The following is a 14,753-nucleotide window of genomic DNA, read 5'->3' on the forward strand; positions in this document are numbered from 1 at the left end:
GCCTAGGTTCTGTATATAACATTAAATGGCTGCTTTTTTATTTAGCGCGTTTATCCAAAGCGCTTTACAATTTGTTACTCACATTTTACCCATTCACTCACACATTCACACACCGATGGCGGAGGCAACCATGCAAGGTGCCAACCTACTCATCAGGAGCAATTAGGGGTTAAGTGTCTTGCTCAAGGACACATCGACACGCTGCCCGTTCTGTATATAACATCACCTCATGTAGCCTACGTTCTGTATATAACATCACCTCATGTAGTCTCTACGTTCTGTATATAACATCACCTCGTGTAGTCTACGTTCTGTATAAATAACATTACCTCATGTAGCCTACGTTCTGTATATAACATCGCCTCATGTAGTCTCTACGTTCTGTATATAACATCACCTCATGTAGCCTACGTTCTGTATATAACATCACCTCATGTAGCCTACGTTCTGTATATAACATCACCTCATGTAGTCTCTACGTTCTGTATATAACATCACCTCATGTAGCCTACGTTCTGTATATAACATCACCTCATGTAGCCTACATTCTGTATATAACATCACCTCATGTAGCCTACGTTCTGTATATAACATCCTCATGTAGCCTACGTTCTGTATATAACATCACCTCATGTAGCCTACGTTCTGACCTCTCAGCTCTTGTTAGCAAAATAATGGAAAAGTGCCCAACTTAACTGTCAACTCTCTTACTTTTACACTGAACTCTGAGACCATAGGAATAGGTAAACCATATGAAAAAACAAATTCCGTAAGGCACAGGAACAACTGAGTCTATATTGTAACAGAACAATCTGTCAAATGAAGGTTCAAGCAAACACAACACGTTAAATGGTAAATGGTGCATTTATATAGCGAATTTATCAAAAGCACTTTACAATTTGTTCCCTACATTTCACTCACACATTCACGCACAGATGGCAGAGGCAACCATGAAAGGTGCCAACCTGCTCAACGGGAGCAATTAGGGGTTAAGTTAAGTGTCTTGCTCAAGGACACTTCGACATGCTGCTTGGGAAGAGCGGGAATCGAACCGGGAACCTTCCGATTACCAGAGGACTGCTCTACCTCCTGAGCCACTGTCGCCCCTATGAAATGTCCATATGGACAGGTCTTCTGCAGGCTGATGTTACTAACCGGGTTGAACTTGTGACACCTCTTTGTTCCGTAGATGTTGAGGAATGTAGCTCCCTAAAGAGAGAGAGAGAGAGAGAGACCCTGTCTGAGATCTGATCAGGTCAATCAATTCAAATAACATTCAAATAATGGAAGGCGGTATTAAGTACTGCTCCCTCTGCTGGCGGATAGCTGTATATCCATCTCAGTAGAGAGAATCCTTCAGTACAGTGGAACCAAATGGAAAACTATGGATGATTCTCTTCCTCTCGTTCTCTTCCATATGGTCTCTAGTTGTTCCCTGTCGTCTAAACAAGGTGTCTGCCTGCATTCTATCAGCGCAGAGGGGGAGGGAGACACCATGCACGCACACACGCGCACACAGAAAACAAAGCTGTCTAGTAAATATAATTACAGCTCTGTAGTATGAATACTACTACATATTTATGAATATTTGAACATAAAGAATCAATTTTAATTCGTATTAAATCTGCTCATTTGTGTATTGGTGCACTCGTTGCCATTGAATGCCACTGTTGCCATTCAGTCCTCCTGACCGTACCCACAATGCAATACAGCAGTTTCCTCTTCACTAGACTACTAGAGACATACAAGTAACAACAATACGATTCACTAGACTAGAGACTAACAAACATACTAGATAATAATACAATACAACACAGTTTCCTCCTCACTAGAGACTAACAAACATACTAGATACTAGGGGTGGGGGGAAAAAACGATACGTAGTAGTATCGCGATACTTTGCGTGGCGATACTGTATCGATACAGGGACGCCAAGTATCGATATTTAATTATTCATAATTTTTTTTAAATAAAAATAAATTTGTATAAGGAAGTTGCATTGTTCATTTCAATACCTGTAATAGTACAGTAGTCCACACACACATGTGCATTCAGTTAAGTTGGAATATGACTAATACAAACAGTTCAGTTTGTCAGGTACATGCAACACAGATTACAGTGTTTACATCCGTCTGCTTGAGAAAATACCATGTTCTGCAATAAAGATTATTGAAGTGAGATGAACAGACTGAACTTTATTTTATTAGATAAAACATGTTGACAAAGTTTTACTTTGCAGTTGAAAAAAGGTAATACATTTCATTTGATCAAAAAAGAAAGAAAAAAATATTCTTCGCAATAGTATATAATAGTATATTTAGTATCGCGATACTGTCGTATCGTGACGCAAGTATCGCGATAGTATCGTATACAATACAACACAGTTTCCTCTTCACTAGAGACTAACACACATACTAGATACAATACAACACAGTTTCCTCTTCACTAGAGACTAACACACATACTAGATACAATACAACACAGTTTCCTCTTCACTAGAGACTAAAGGCCTCTACATGCTACAGCAACTTCAAAGCAACTGCACCACAACATCGACAAAGCAACAGTGTTGCAGACACTCTGCCTTTATGCTTCTGCAACATCGACGCACAGCCTAATGTAACATTGTACCCCGTATGTAGCTAGGTTCCCTAGATAGATGACACCTCCCTTCTCAACCAACCCATTGATAACAAGCAGAAAAATAAGCATCATTTTTACTTCTGGGCGGGGGGTTTCAAAATAAAAGAGCGACGTCTAAAAGCACCGTAAATACGTTTATTTTTTACAATATCTAACGTTACACGAACCTAAACTAATCTAAAGTTAGTTTAGGTTCGTGTTAACGTTAGATAATGTACAAAATAAACGTATTTTCGGTGCTTTTAGACGTCGCTCTTTTATTTTGAAATCCCCCGACCGGAAGTATTATAGTGTCTGTTGCTAGCAGCTTAACTTTTGTCGGTCGGTTCTGTGCTTTTTCGAGCTAGCGTAACGTCATTAGTTTCCAATGGAGAGGAGAGAAAGACCTCGGCTCACATGCAGCTCAAACTACCGGTTGGAATAAATTAATTGATTGATGTTTAACTTGTCCCTGTGTGTGTCCAGTCATTTCGACTAGCAAACGTTGTATTTAACGTTACCTCAGGATACCATTGTATTTAGTTGGTTAGCTATGTAGCTAATGTGGATAGCATTTTGTATAGCATCAATGCTAGCTGGCTGGCTACAGCTTTATTTACTAAATTATGGAGGCTTTTTAATCATCAAGGTAAGAGGATTTGTCATGATCAACTAAAGGCGTATGCTATGGAACAATATGTGCTTGGGTTTTCAGAAAAAGGCCAGCTATGACGCTGATTATTTAGCTAATATTGATAGCATAGCTTGCTGGCTACAACAATGGAGGATGGTATTCCTCACTGCAGGACCAATATTATTCTATGACAGCCCCGCCCCCATTCACTACCAACCAATCACTGCTACGCAATATCAACGCAACGGTTGTTTAGATTCGATTTGAGACAGGTACGCAACATCCTCGCAACACAGTCTACAAGACCCTCTGCAACAACCGCGTTGAAATCGCGCCGATGTTGTGTTGCAGTTGCTTTGAAGTTGCTGTAGCATGTAGAGGCCTTAACACACATACTAGATACAATACAACACAGTTTCCTCTTCACTAGAGACCAGACTAACAAACATACTAGATACAATACAGTTTCCTCTTCACTAGAGACTAACACACATACTAGATACTAGGGTTGTCCCCGACTAAGGATTTGGATGGTCGACTAGGATTGGCCAAAATTTGCCGTTAGTCGACTATTGGTCGACTTAAAAAAATTAATTATTTTTAATCATTCCATTTGGGCTGTGGGGGGTGCTTAATGTCTGAAGGAGTCGACTGAAGGCTTCTTGTCCTCTGAAAAAGCATGCAATTGGTCCACTGATGGATACATCTTGATATTTGTCTAGTCTAGTGTGTTCATTAGATGGGTGAAATCCACTTTCAGTGCCTCTGTGCCTGTTTTCGTAGGCAGTTAGCCTCTGGTATGCATGCCATTAGCGTTAGCCACGCTTCTAGGTCTCTTTTCTTTTGGAAAGGATAAAAAGAAAAAAAAAAAAAAAAAAAAAATTGTATTATATTCGACTAAGAGGTTGGCCAGTCGACTACGGCTCCTTTCGACCGATTAGTCGACTAATCGATTAATAGGGGTCAGCCCTACTAGATACAACACAACACAGTTTCCTCTTCACTAGAGACTAACACGCATACTAGATACAACACAACACAGTTTCCTCTTCACTAGAGACTAGACTAACAAACATACTAGATACAACACAACACAGTTTCCTCTTCACTACGAGACCAGGGCCCAAAATTAGAGCCCGCCACCCGCCAATGGCGGGCAGATTTTAGGTTTGGCGAGTGACAGTGAGAGGTCTGTCCGCCATGTGGCGGGTAATAAAATAGTCGTGTTTTGGTCTTACGACAGTCGCCTTTTTTTGCAGCCCCGATGCGATGACGTAGGGCTGGAGGTATACAGTCATACTGTCGTAGGGATGGAGGTATACAGTCATACAGTCGTAGGGATGGAGGTATCCAGTGTTCGAAATTAAGGGGGGCTTGGGTCAAAATGCCCTCGAATCAGTTAAGGGGGGCAAGAAAAGCCCCCAGACACTTTGCACAGATGTTTAGACCTTAGTATGCACTAGGGATGGGAATTTTTAAGAAAAATCCAGATCGATTGATCACATGCTATACTCGAGTGATCGTGTATTACTCTAAAAAAAAAAAAAAAAAAAAGAAAAAAAAAAAGTTTATAATTTGTTTTACTTATTTTTGTTCATTCACGTATATGTTTAAGGAAACCAACAAACGTACAAAAAATCGTACACATACATGTGAAAAAATATGTAAAAAAGATTTTTTTTCATAGCTACGAGTAACGATTACTCATGCCCATCCCTAGTATGCACACGCACAGTATAATATGCATGTAATAAATAGTTTGTTAATAAACTCTGTTACTTGAACAATTTTCACTGTGCTCCTAAATTTTTATTTAGATTTTATTTATTTAAATTTTATTTAGGAGCACACGTGCTCCTTGGGAAAAAGGTTAGCGTAGAGCCCTATATATGGAGACATTAACATTACATTATCAAACATAGGGACGAAGACTGTAAAAAAAAAAGTGTCGACAATGTTTTATAATCTTTGCTAATTTTCATCATAAAAATTCGGTGCCCCCGAAATACAAAAAAAAAAAACGAAAATCAATTAAGGGGGGCAAAAAAAGCCCTGGATTTTTTTATTTTTTCTTTCTAACCCTGGGGTATACAGTCATACTGTCGTAGGGATGGAGGTATACAGTTATACTGTCACACTGTCGTAGGGATGGAGGTATACAGTCATACTGTCGTAGGGATGGAGGTATACAGTCATACTGTCGTAGGGATGGAGGTATACAGTCATACTGTCGTAGGGATGGAGGTATACAGTCATACAGTCGTAGGGATGGAGGTATACATTCATACTGTCACAATCTCGTAAGGATGGAGGTATACAGTCATACTGTCGTAGGGATGGAGGTATACAGTCACTGTCGTAGGGATGGAGGTATACAGTCATACTCCATCCTGTATAACAACATATGGCAATAACAACTATACCGTAATAACAACTATACAACTATAGGCGTAGACCAGGGTTTAACCCCTGGTCATCAAGAGAGAGGAGAGATGAAAAAGATAAGCTGGTGCTGATGGGGAGTGAAGATGAGCTGGAGGACTGATCATACAGTATATACCCCACACACAAATGCACACACTGTGTTTAAGTTATTAAATCATAATAATTGTCCAAATCTCTTGTCGGTTTTATTGATTTTTTAATAGGCCTTTATTTTCACAAGTACATTTCGGACAAGTAAGTTTAGCTTTCGGACAAGTAAAATATCTGAGACACTTGTCTGAAGGGCTCAAAACGTTAATGTCAAGCCCTGATCAATGCTTAAACATTTATTTGGTGGCGGTTTAATGTTCCAAAGAGTGTTGTCCGATAGAAATACTAAATCAGTTAATTCCCCCAAAAAAATGTATACACAAATGTGGCTGGGGGAACTGATTCACTCAGCATGAATGGACTATAGGTCAATAAAAACAATACACACAAAAAAAACATAAGAAAAAAAAAAGAAACGATATAATCTAATAATAATAATAATATTCAAATCGATGCATCGAATCGAACACATTAGAATCGATGCATTTAGATTAATCGATGCATCGTTACACCCCTAATTGTCTACTACTGGCACGTTCTTCAGCTCAATGAAATGGATGTCTCCTATCTGCCATGCAGGGCATTCAGGCCCACGCCCACCGGGGGCAGTTTTTTTCACAATCTAATGTATGTTTTGTTTTTTTAAGTCGATTATACATTTTTATAGAATATTCGTTGACAGCCCTACTTAACAGTAACTGCACACTACATCACCCTTGAGTAGAACATGGAAAGCCACATTCTGCAAACTCTCCCCAACTGAACCGAAAATAGACCGTACCAAGAGGTGCTTCAAAACCGAGGTACGTACCGAACAACAGTACAAACGTTTTTTGTGTACCGTTACACCCCTAATATATATACATATATATAATTAGTGTCGTCACGGTACCAAAATGTTTTACTCCGATAAAGTATCACGATACCGATTCTACAAACAATATTCTGTTACAGCTGCTGAGCTATACTATAGCTAATGTAAATTTGTTATTATGTGTAATATCTCCCATCCACACTGCTGCCAGCACAGGAGATAAGATAATATTTTAAATATAAAGACATGTAAATCAATATCAGGATTGTTAGCCTAATTCATGGCGCGCGGAGGGGGGGGGGGAAGAGAGAGAGAGAGAGAGAGAGAGAGAGAGAGAGAGAGAGAGACTCACTCTGCCCCTCCCCTCCCTCACTCACTCTCCGCTGAGCAGCTCCAGGTTAACTCTTTACAGCGTCATTCCCGGCCATGCTCAAGTTGCCGAAGGACGCTTTACAGCGTCTTTAATATCAATATTTAAAAAATCTGTGATCGGATTCATATTTCCCCTCCGCTGGCCTGAGATCCACCAGGAGGACCCACTGAGCTCTCTGGCGGTTCAGGAGCGCCATCTGGTGGCCGATCGGCGCAATCGCCAAACAGGAAGTGCTGTGGAGGTTGTGCTGGTCGGCCATATTACTTCCGGGCACTCGGTTTGGCTGCCGGCACTCTGGCTCGGCACAATATATAGCGATCCATTGCCAATAACTCGATAAACAACATGATTTGGACGTATATAGTATTATACAAGCTGGAAATGGTTCATCAGGATAAACATCCCATAATCGAAAATGGTCTACACCACGCTGATCGTCCAACGGCGCGAGGAATATCCGGTAAGATTCAGCGTTATTGTTGAACGTGTTCCATATAAACTGTTATGATGAACATATGACCCACACTAGATGAATGATATAACGCTGCCCACGGAATTATAAACGATCCCCCGCCCATCCGGTCATCATCAGATCATACGTAGATCATTCTAGAAGTACGTCCAATTGAAATTTTTTATATCGCCCCGATTGCCATCAAACTGTATTTCATCATCAATATAATGCATTTGGGTCTATAGATCACGTTCTGGAGAAAGCTGCAGAAAAAGATGAACATACTTATACATTAGACCATACTTTACTATGAATATGTGAATGAAAAAGTTTAACGTTGCTACACAATGAACAATACATATAGGACTTTGAATGGGCCCTAATAATGGCAATGTAGCAATAAAATTTAAAAAGTTATAGCCATGCAAAGAAGGGGTACTTCTCCATAGACAAATAGAGCCGGCAACCTATGGTATATAATGAATTTAACCCATGGCACCCAAAGTGTTAAAGTCTTGGCACATAGCGCACATTTATATACAGCAATCAAAATACATCATCAGGCTATTATTCTAAAAGTATCGATACTAATAAAATGGAGTATGGAACCGTTTTTAACAGCTGGGTATCGCAATACTTTTCTAGTATTGGTGTATAGTGAAACACATAATATATATACATACATACAAATGTTGCATATTTCTATGATAATAAAATTAATTGTTCATTGCAGCAGTATTCTAAAAAGTTTAAGAAAATGGACAATCTTTTTTGAAATAACACCATGGCAATTATATTACAAGTCCACGTAAAAGAAGGTCATATCAGATATGAATTGCCGTCAAAAGTAAGAAAAGATATCATGATACGATATTGTGGCCATATTGCCCAGCCTTACAGTCTTCAGTTTAGAGCTGCTACTAACAAATATTATCCAACCATTATAACATCTTCTGATTCACTGCCATTCTTCCGCCCCTGAAAAAAAATTATAGGCTACTTACTGCCAGTACCGCCCCCCTGGCCGTCCGCTGGGTTGAAGTCTAACACAGCCAGCTGAGGAGAGAGACACATATTAGGTTATTCATTAGGTTGTATGTCATTAGGTTGTATGTCATTAGGCTGTAGGTTGTAGCCAGGTCATTAGGCTGTAGGTTGTAGGTCATTAGGCTGTAGGTTGTGGGTCATTAGGCTGTAGGTTGTAGTAGGTCATTAGGCAGTAGGTCATTAGGCTGTAGGTTGTAGGTCATATTAGGCTGTAGGTCATTAGGCTGTAGGTTGTCCGTCATTAGGCTGTAGGTTGTAGTAGGTCCAGGGTTTCCGTTAGAAAAAATTGTTGCCGGCCTCAGTGTCCGGTAGATTTCAATCTACCGGTCAAATGAGAGAAATTCCGGTCAGTTTATTGAGCTTAAAAACAATTGAAGGCAAAAGAATGACAACAAAACAAAAGAATGACATCATCAAGTTATGTAGATTTATAATATTTTTACTTAAAACTAGGCTACTTTTGCGTATAAAGTCATTATATTCCAAATAAAATAAGTCCAGAGACTTGTGCTGCTGCCGACTTTAAATCAAATAGGTGTCTGTGGGCAGTCGCCCGACATTAATAAACAACAGTGTTATAATCACATTTTTATGAGCTAACGAATTCAGTTATATTGGACATTTGTATTAATTATATCAAGCGAAGAACTGAGAAATTTGGCAGAGAGAGACGGCAACATTATTGTAGGTTTGCATGACGACTCTCTCCACCTCGCAACGACTTATTTGCGCTTGGCGCTTCAGAGTATGGCGCTTCAGAGCAGCTGATTCAGCTGTTATTGGCTCTTTTCTGGGGACCGCACAGCAGCACCCCCAACCCAACATTGAATTGAAAATGGCTGAATTGGAGTACTGCTGGAATACTGCATTGTGCTGCTGCTGCTCCGGCTCTGCAGCTTCACAAAAGTTCGCACACCCAGCACTAAGCTCTCGCTGACAACGTCGTTGTCATTATTAGAAGCAACGAGGAAACAAATGTAATGATCGTTTCGTTCATCGCATAGGCTATTTAATTTTAGCCTATTTTAATACAATTCAAATAATCAAATTGTGCTTAGACTCAGGGAATTATTTTCACCGGACATTAAGACCGGAGAGATTAAATATGTCGGACTTCAACAGATTTTGCCGGTCAAATACCGGTAATTACCGGCTAACGGAAACGCTGAGTAGGTCATTAGGCTGTAGGTCATTAGGCTGTAGGTTGTCCGTCATTAGGCTGTAGGTTGTCCGTAGGCAGGGGTGTACAGTGCGACATATATATCGCACGTGCTACAGCAACAGCTGTCTGTGCGATGGATGGATTTACTTCAGTAGCACTGGTGCGATAGGGATTCGGTTCATATAGATACTCTTATTTTGAAAATCCTGTAGCGGGTCTCATTTCTGCCCACGCGCAGCTCCAGCTAGGCTCCGAAAGCTAGCAACGTTCAGGTGCATATGATACGCTTATTTTGAAAAAACTCTTGTGACAACTCGACGAGTCGTATCCGCCCTATCCGTGCTTCTGCGTTATCTGCAAGCAGAGCAGCGCGTTGGTCGGTTGGTGCGCACTGCTGCGTTAACACAGCAGTGCGCCTACACGTCCCGAAATAAGTCTGTGGTGTTTTTTATTTCTCGCATTGAACGGGTCAAATGCATCTACATGCTTTGCACCGTCGCCATTCCTTTATGCGCACATCGCCCGAAATTAACGTTTATGTACCATTACAATCACTACAACGTTAGCAAGCTAACAAGCTAATCCTGATCAGAGGCGCAGAGCCAGCAGACAGTGTGGAAAGGGAAATGGGGGGCACTCTCTCCCCTTCCCTGTGTGTGTGTGTGTGCGTGCGTGCGTTTGGAAAGACGATGAAGTCACTAGTCAGGACTCAGGACAGGAGTATATTATAGTAAACTGAGGATGGACAGATAATGATGATATTCAAATATAAACAAGTTTCGAGAGGAGTGGAAGTTTGAAGACAGACTAGACTACAATATGATGCGGGGGTGGTGAGTTGAAACAGTGTGTGTGAATGAATGAATGAAAACTTTATTTAACAGATTGCAGAATGGGTACAGTACGGCTCAATACACACAATTGTTAAGGGGATGCAGACCAGAGAAAGACGTTTGTCTTGTTTACATCAGGGTCCCCCATTGTGTGTGTGTGTGTGTGTGTCCCAACCGACCCCACTTCTATGTTTCAATAAATTATTTGCATTTAAAACTATTAACGCTGACTCATTCCTTCAGTCCACTCAAAATTATGCTAATATTCCTTATGTTGTTTATGATATTAATTGAAAATAGCATATGAGAGTATCATAGTAATAATTAATAACACATGGCGATATACTAAATGACAGCCAAACATGGCACTGCAACTAAATAACACAAATACAATAGGCACATTTGTGACTGTTACAAATATAACACGTTTTATACTTGTGCTACAAGATTTTGGCCTGTGCTACAAAACTATCAACCTCTGTAGCACCAGTGCTATGTGCAAAAAAAGTTAACGTACAGCCCTGCCGTAGGGATGCCCCGATCGATCGGCCAGCGATCGGTATCGGCCGATATTCAGTATAAATATGAGATTGGTGAATTCCGATAATGCTTTCTTTTCACCGATCGTGAAAACCAATCAAAAAACATGATCACATTTTTTTTTTTTTTTTAACTCAAATTTTTATTGAACATTTATAGACAAACAACACAACATATACAATAACATCAACAACACTATTAAACAGACATAAATAATAAAGAAAAAATGTAATACCCAAAAGACAAAAAATTAAAAATACTGACTTAAGCAAATATTCACATACATAAATAATGAAGTGGAAAAAACATAAAACAATTGTCATATCTAAAAAAAAAACTAAAAAAAAATTAGAAAACATTAAGTGTGTGACATGGGTTCAGAGACCCTCTTTGAACCTCTTTCCTCCTTTACCCTTCGCCCTCTTATGATGTATTTGGTTCTTCCTCTGTGATGTCGTTTTCGTTCCCCTTGTAATCCTCCCACTTTCCCCATCTTTCTCCAAATTTCTCTTCCTGTAACCTGAGCATGTGTGTTATCCTCTCCATATCCTGTATCTCTTCCACTATTCCTACCCATTGTGCTATTGTCGGTGGGTCTTCTTTGTACCACAGTCTTGTTATTGCTTTTCTGGCCGCTATCAACATTATCTTTATTAAATATTTGTCCCCCCCTTGTATTCCCTCGTGTGTCAGGTCTCCTAAGTAAAGCACCAATCCTGTTTGTGGTAACCAGTATCCTAATATTCTGATCATTGCCTCCCCTATCTCCTCCCAATACCCCTTCAGCTTCTGACATCCCCAGAATATGTGCGTGTGATTTGCCCCCTCCTTCCCACACATCCTCCAGCATGCTCTGTGTTGGAGCATATTTTCCCTTCAGGTCTGGGGTTATAAAGAATCTGATTATGTTTTTCCATCCAAACTCTTTCCATATCCTCGATCCTGTTGTTGAATGTTGCACCTCGCATATGTTCCCCGATTCCTTCCCTGTTATTCCTATCTCTAGTTCTCACTCCCATTTCTCCCTTATATAATCGGTCGTGTGTCCCTTGCTGGTCATTATAGCCCGTACAATGCTGATATTACCCTTCCTTTCCCTCCTTCGTATACCCTTACTATCATCCTAATTATTCCATTCTGTTCTTCTTCCTTGTCCCCTCTTATTTCTTTATTATAGTAATCTCTAATCTGTAGATATCTGAAGTGGTCCTTGTTTTCTAGTCCAAATTTCTCCTTTAATTTTTGTAGTGTCTGCATTTCCCCCTTCTCTATCATTTTGCATATCGCTGTTGCCCCCCCCCCCCCCTCTCCCACCTTCTGAATCCATGGTCTAACCTCCCTGGTTTGAATCTCTTGTCATGTGCTAGTAGTGCTACCCATCTCAGAACCCCTGACTGCTTCTCCAATTTGTGTGTTTTTACTACTCTGTTCCATATGGTCAAGGTGCATTTGGTGATTGGATCTAATAGTCCCTCTTTTTCTTTAAATAGTTCCCCATCTCCCACCAGAGCTTGTACCTTGTATCCCTCCCCTTCTTTTTCAATGTCTTTCCATCTTGCCTCATATCTGTCGTTACACCAGCACGTCACTGCTCTCAGTTGTGCTGCATAGTAATAATCTTGTAGGCTGGGTACTGCCATCCCTACCTCTTCCTTTGGTAGTTGTAGTGTTTTATATCTGACCCGTGGTCTTCTCCCCGCCCATATGAACCTCGATATCAGTCTGTCCCACTCCCTGAATTGATTCTGTGGTATTTGTATCGGTAGTGACTGGAATAGGTACAGTAACCTTGATAGTATGTTCATTTTAATGACCTCTATTCTTGAATTGAAGTCCAAGGGCATTACTGTCCATCTCTCTAAGTCTCTCTTGATGTTCTGATTTATCTGTGTATAGTTCGCCTCAAACAGTTTCCCCACCCTCTCGTGATGTTCACCCCTAAGTATTTAATCTTGTCCATGTCCCATCTTATCCCGTACTGTTCCCTAATTTCCGTCGTTGGGGTATAGTTCCATGCTAAGGTCTGTGTCTTTGTCACGTTTAGTTTGCATCCTGAGTAGTGGCCATATTCCTTCAGTAGATCCATCAGTGCCGGGAAGCTCTTGTCTGGTTGCCTCATGTATACTATCACGTCGTCCGCAAATAGGCCTAGTTTATATTCCGTTCCCTTTATCCTTACTCCCTTAATGTCCTCGGTCTGTCTGATCAGTTGTGCCAGTGGTTCTATGAAAACGGCGAAGAGCGTTGGTGAGAGACAACATCCCTGTCTGGTAGCCCTCTCTAATCTGATTCTATCCGTCAGGCTGCCATTCACCTTAACCCTCGCTGTCGGTTCTTGATATAGCGCCTTGATCACCTTCCACGAGGGGGGCATTTTGCCCTCTTCCATCGTGTGTCTAAACGCCGCCCCTAACATGGGTGTTAATTCCGTTCTAAATGTCTTGTAGAATTCCGATGGGAATCCGTCGCTCCCCGGAGATTTGTTGTTTTTAGCTCTACTAATTGCCTCTTCCAGTTCTCGTTCCGTAATTATTTAATTTAATTCTTCATTCTGTTCTTTCCCTATCGATGGTAACTCTAGCTTCTCCAGATATGCTTCTATTTCCTCTTCTCCCGCTGCTTTTGGCTGTGTGTATAGTTTCTCATAGTATTCTCTAAATGTCCTCTCTATTTCAGCTGGGTCTCTCAATATTTCATTAGTCTTTGTATCCCTTATTGTGTGTATCGTGTTCAACTTCTGTTGCGTCCTAATTCTCCTAGCCAACAGTCTGGTCGCTTTTGGTCCCCCTTCATAGTATGTTTGTTTCATGAACCTCGCCTTCTTTTCTATTTCCGTCAATAATTCCCTATTTATCCTGGCCTTTACTTCTTTGATTTCTCCGAGCGTTTCCTGTTATTTTGATATCTGGTGTCTCCCCTCTAGCTTCTTCAGCTTCCCTATCAGTTTGTGATATGTCTCCGTTCTGGCCTTCTTCAGCATTGCTGTCTTCTCCATCAATTTCCCCCTTATCACCACCTTCAGTGTGTCCCATAAAATGTTCGGATCTACCGCCCCGTTGTCATTTTCTTCCTTATACCTGGCTATCTCCTCCTTGATCTGACTCACCACCCCCTTGTTATTTAATATTCCTACATTTAGTCTCCAGATCGTGTTCCTCCGTCTCCCTTCTAGATCTACTGTCAGATATATGGCACTGTGATCCGATATGTCCGCTACTCCTATTCTGCTCTCCCGTACCCTGTAACTGTCCCCCGTCGTCATCAAAAAGTAGTCTATTCTCGCATATGTCACGTGCGGGTGTGAGTAATGTGTGTATTCCCTGTCCATGGCATGCATCCCCCTCCAAACATCTGTAATTCCCATTTCCGTCATCTGAATATTCATATATCTACTGATTGGTGCCCGTCCTTTTCTAGTACTCGTGGTGTCTAGGTCGTGATTCAGTACCACATTAAAATCTCCCGCGCATATCAATATCCCTTCTAGTTCCATCACTATCATATCAAAAATGGTCTCATATAAATCCCTCTCACTCTCTGGGGGTGCATAAACATTCACTAACGTAATCATTTGACCCTCCATTTTTCCCTTCACCTTCCCTCCTTGTCTCTTACTTCCTTGATCAATTCAAATTTGACTGTTTTTGATTAACGTGATTACTCCTCTCCTCAGGTTCCGTTTAAAGGAACTATAGTATGCATTTTCATATCCAAATCTCTTCAGTTTCTCATGATCCTG

The 14,753-nt window shown here is 40.7% G+C and overlaps 1 protein-coding gene across 4 annotated transcripts in view; it reads right to left on the reverse strand.

Moving 5' to 3' along the window:
• Positions 1-14,753, reverse strand: part of LOC311238407 (ATP-dependent RNA helicase DDX3X-like) — a 126,036-nt gene that overhangs the window by 80,507 nt on the left and 30,776 nt on the right. For 2 of the 4 annotated variants that reach the window (XM_084326459.1, XM_084326458.1), the window contains exons 2-3: positions 8,437-8,488; positions 1,156-1,209 (exon numbers count right to left, since the gene is read on the reverse strand). In XM_084326459.1, coding sequence (XP_084182585.1) covers positions 1,156-1,209; positions 8,437-8,488 — 106 coding nt within the window. The remainder of the gene's footprint in view (positions 1-1,155; positions 1,210-8,436; positions 8,489-14,753) is intronic. The other 2 variants (XM_084326461.1, XM_084326460.1) reach the window with 1 other exon arrangement.

Source organism: Notolepis coatsorum (assembly GCF_963971535.1).
Source record: "Notolepis coatsorum genome assembly, chromosome: 1".
Lineage (NCBI taxonomy): Eukaryota > Metazoa > Chordata > Actinopteri > Aulopiformes > Paralepididae > Notolepis > Notolepis coatsorum.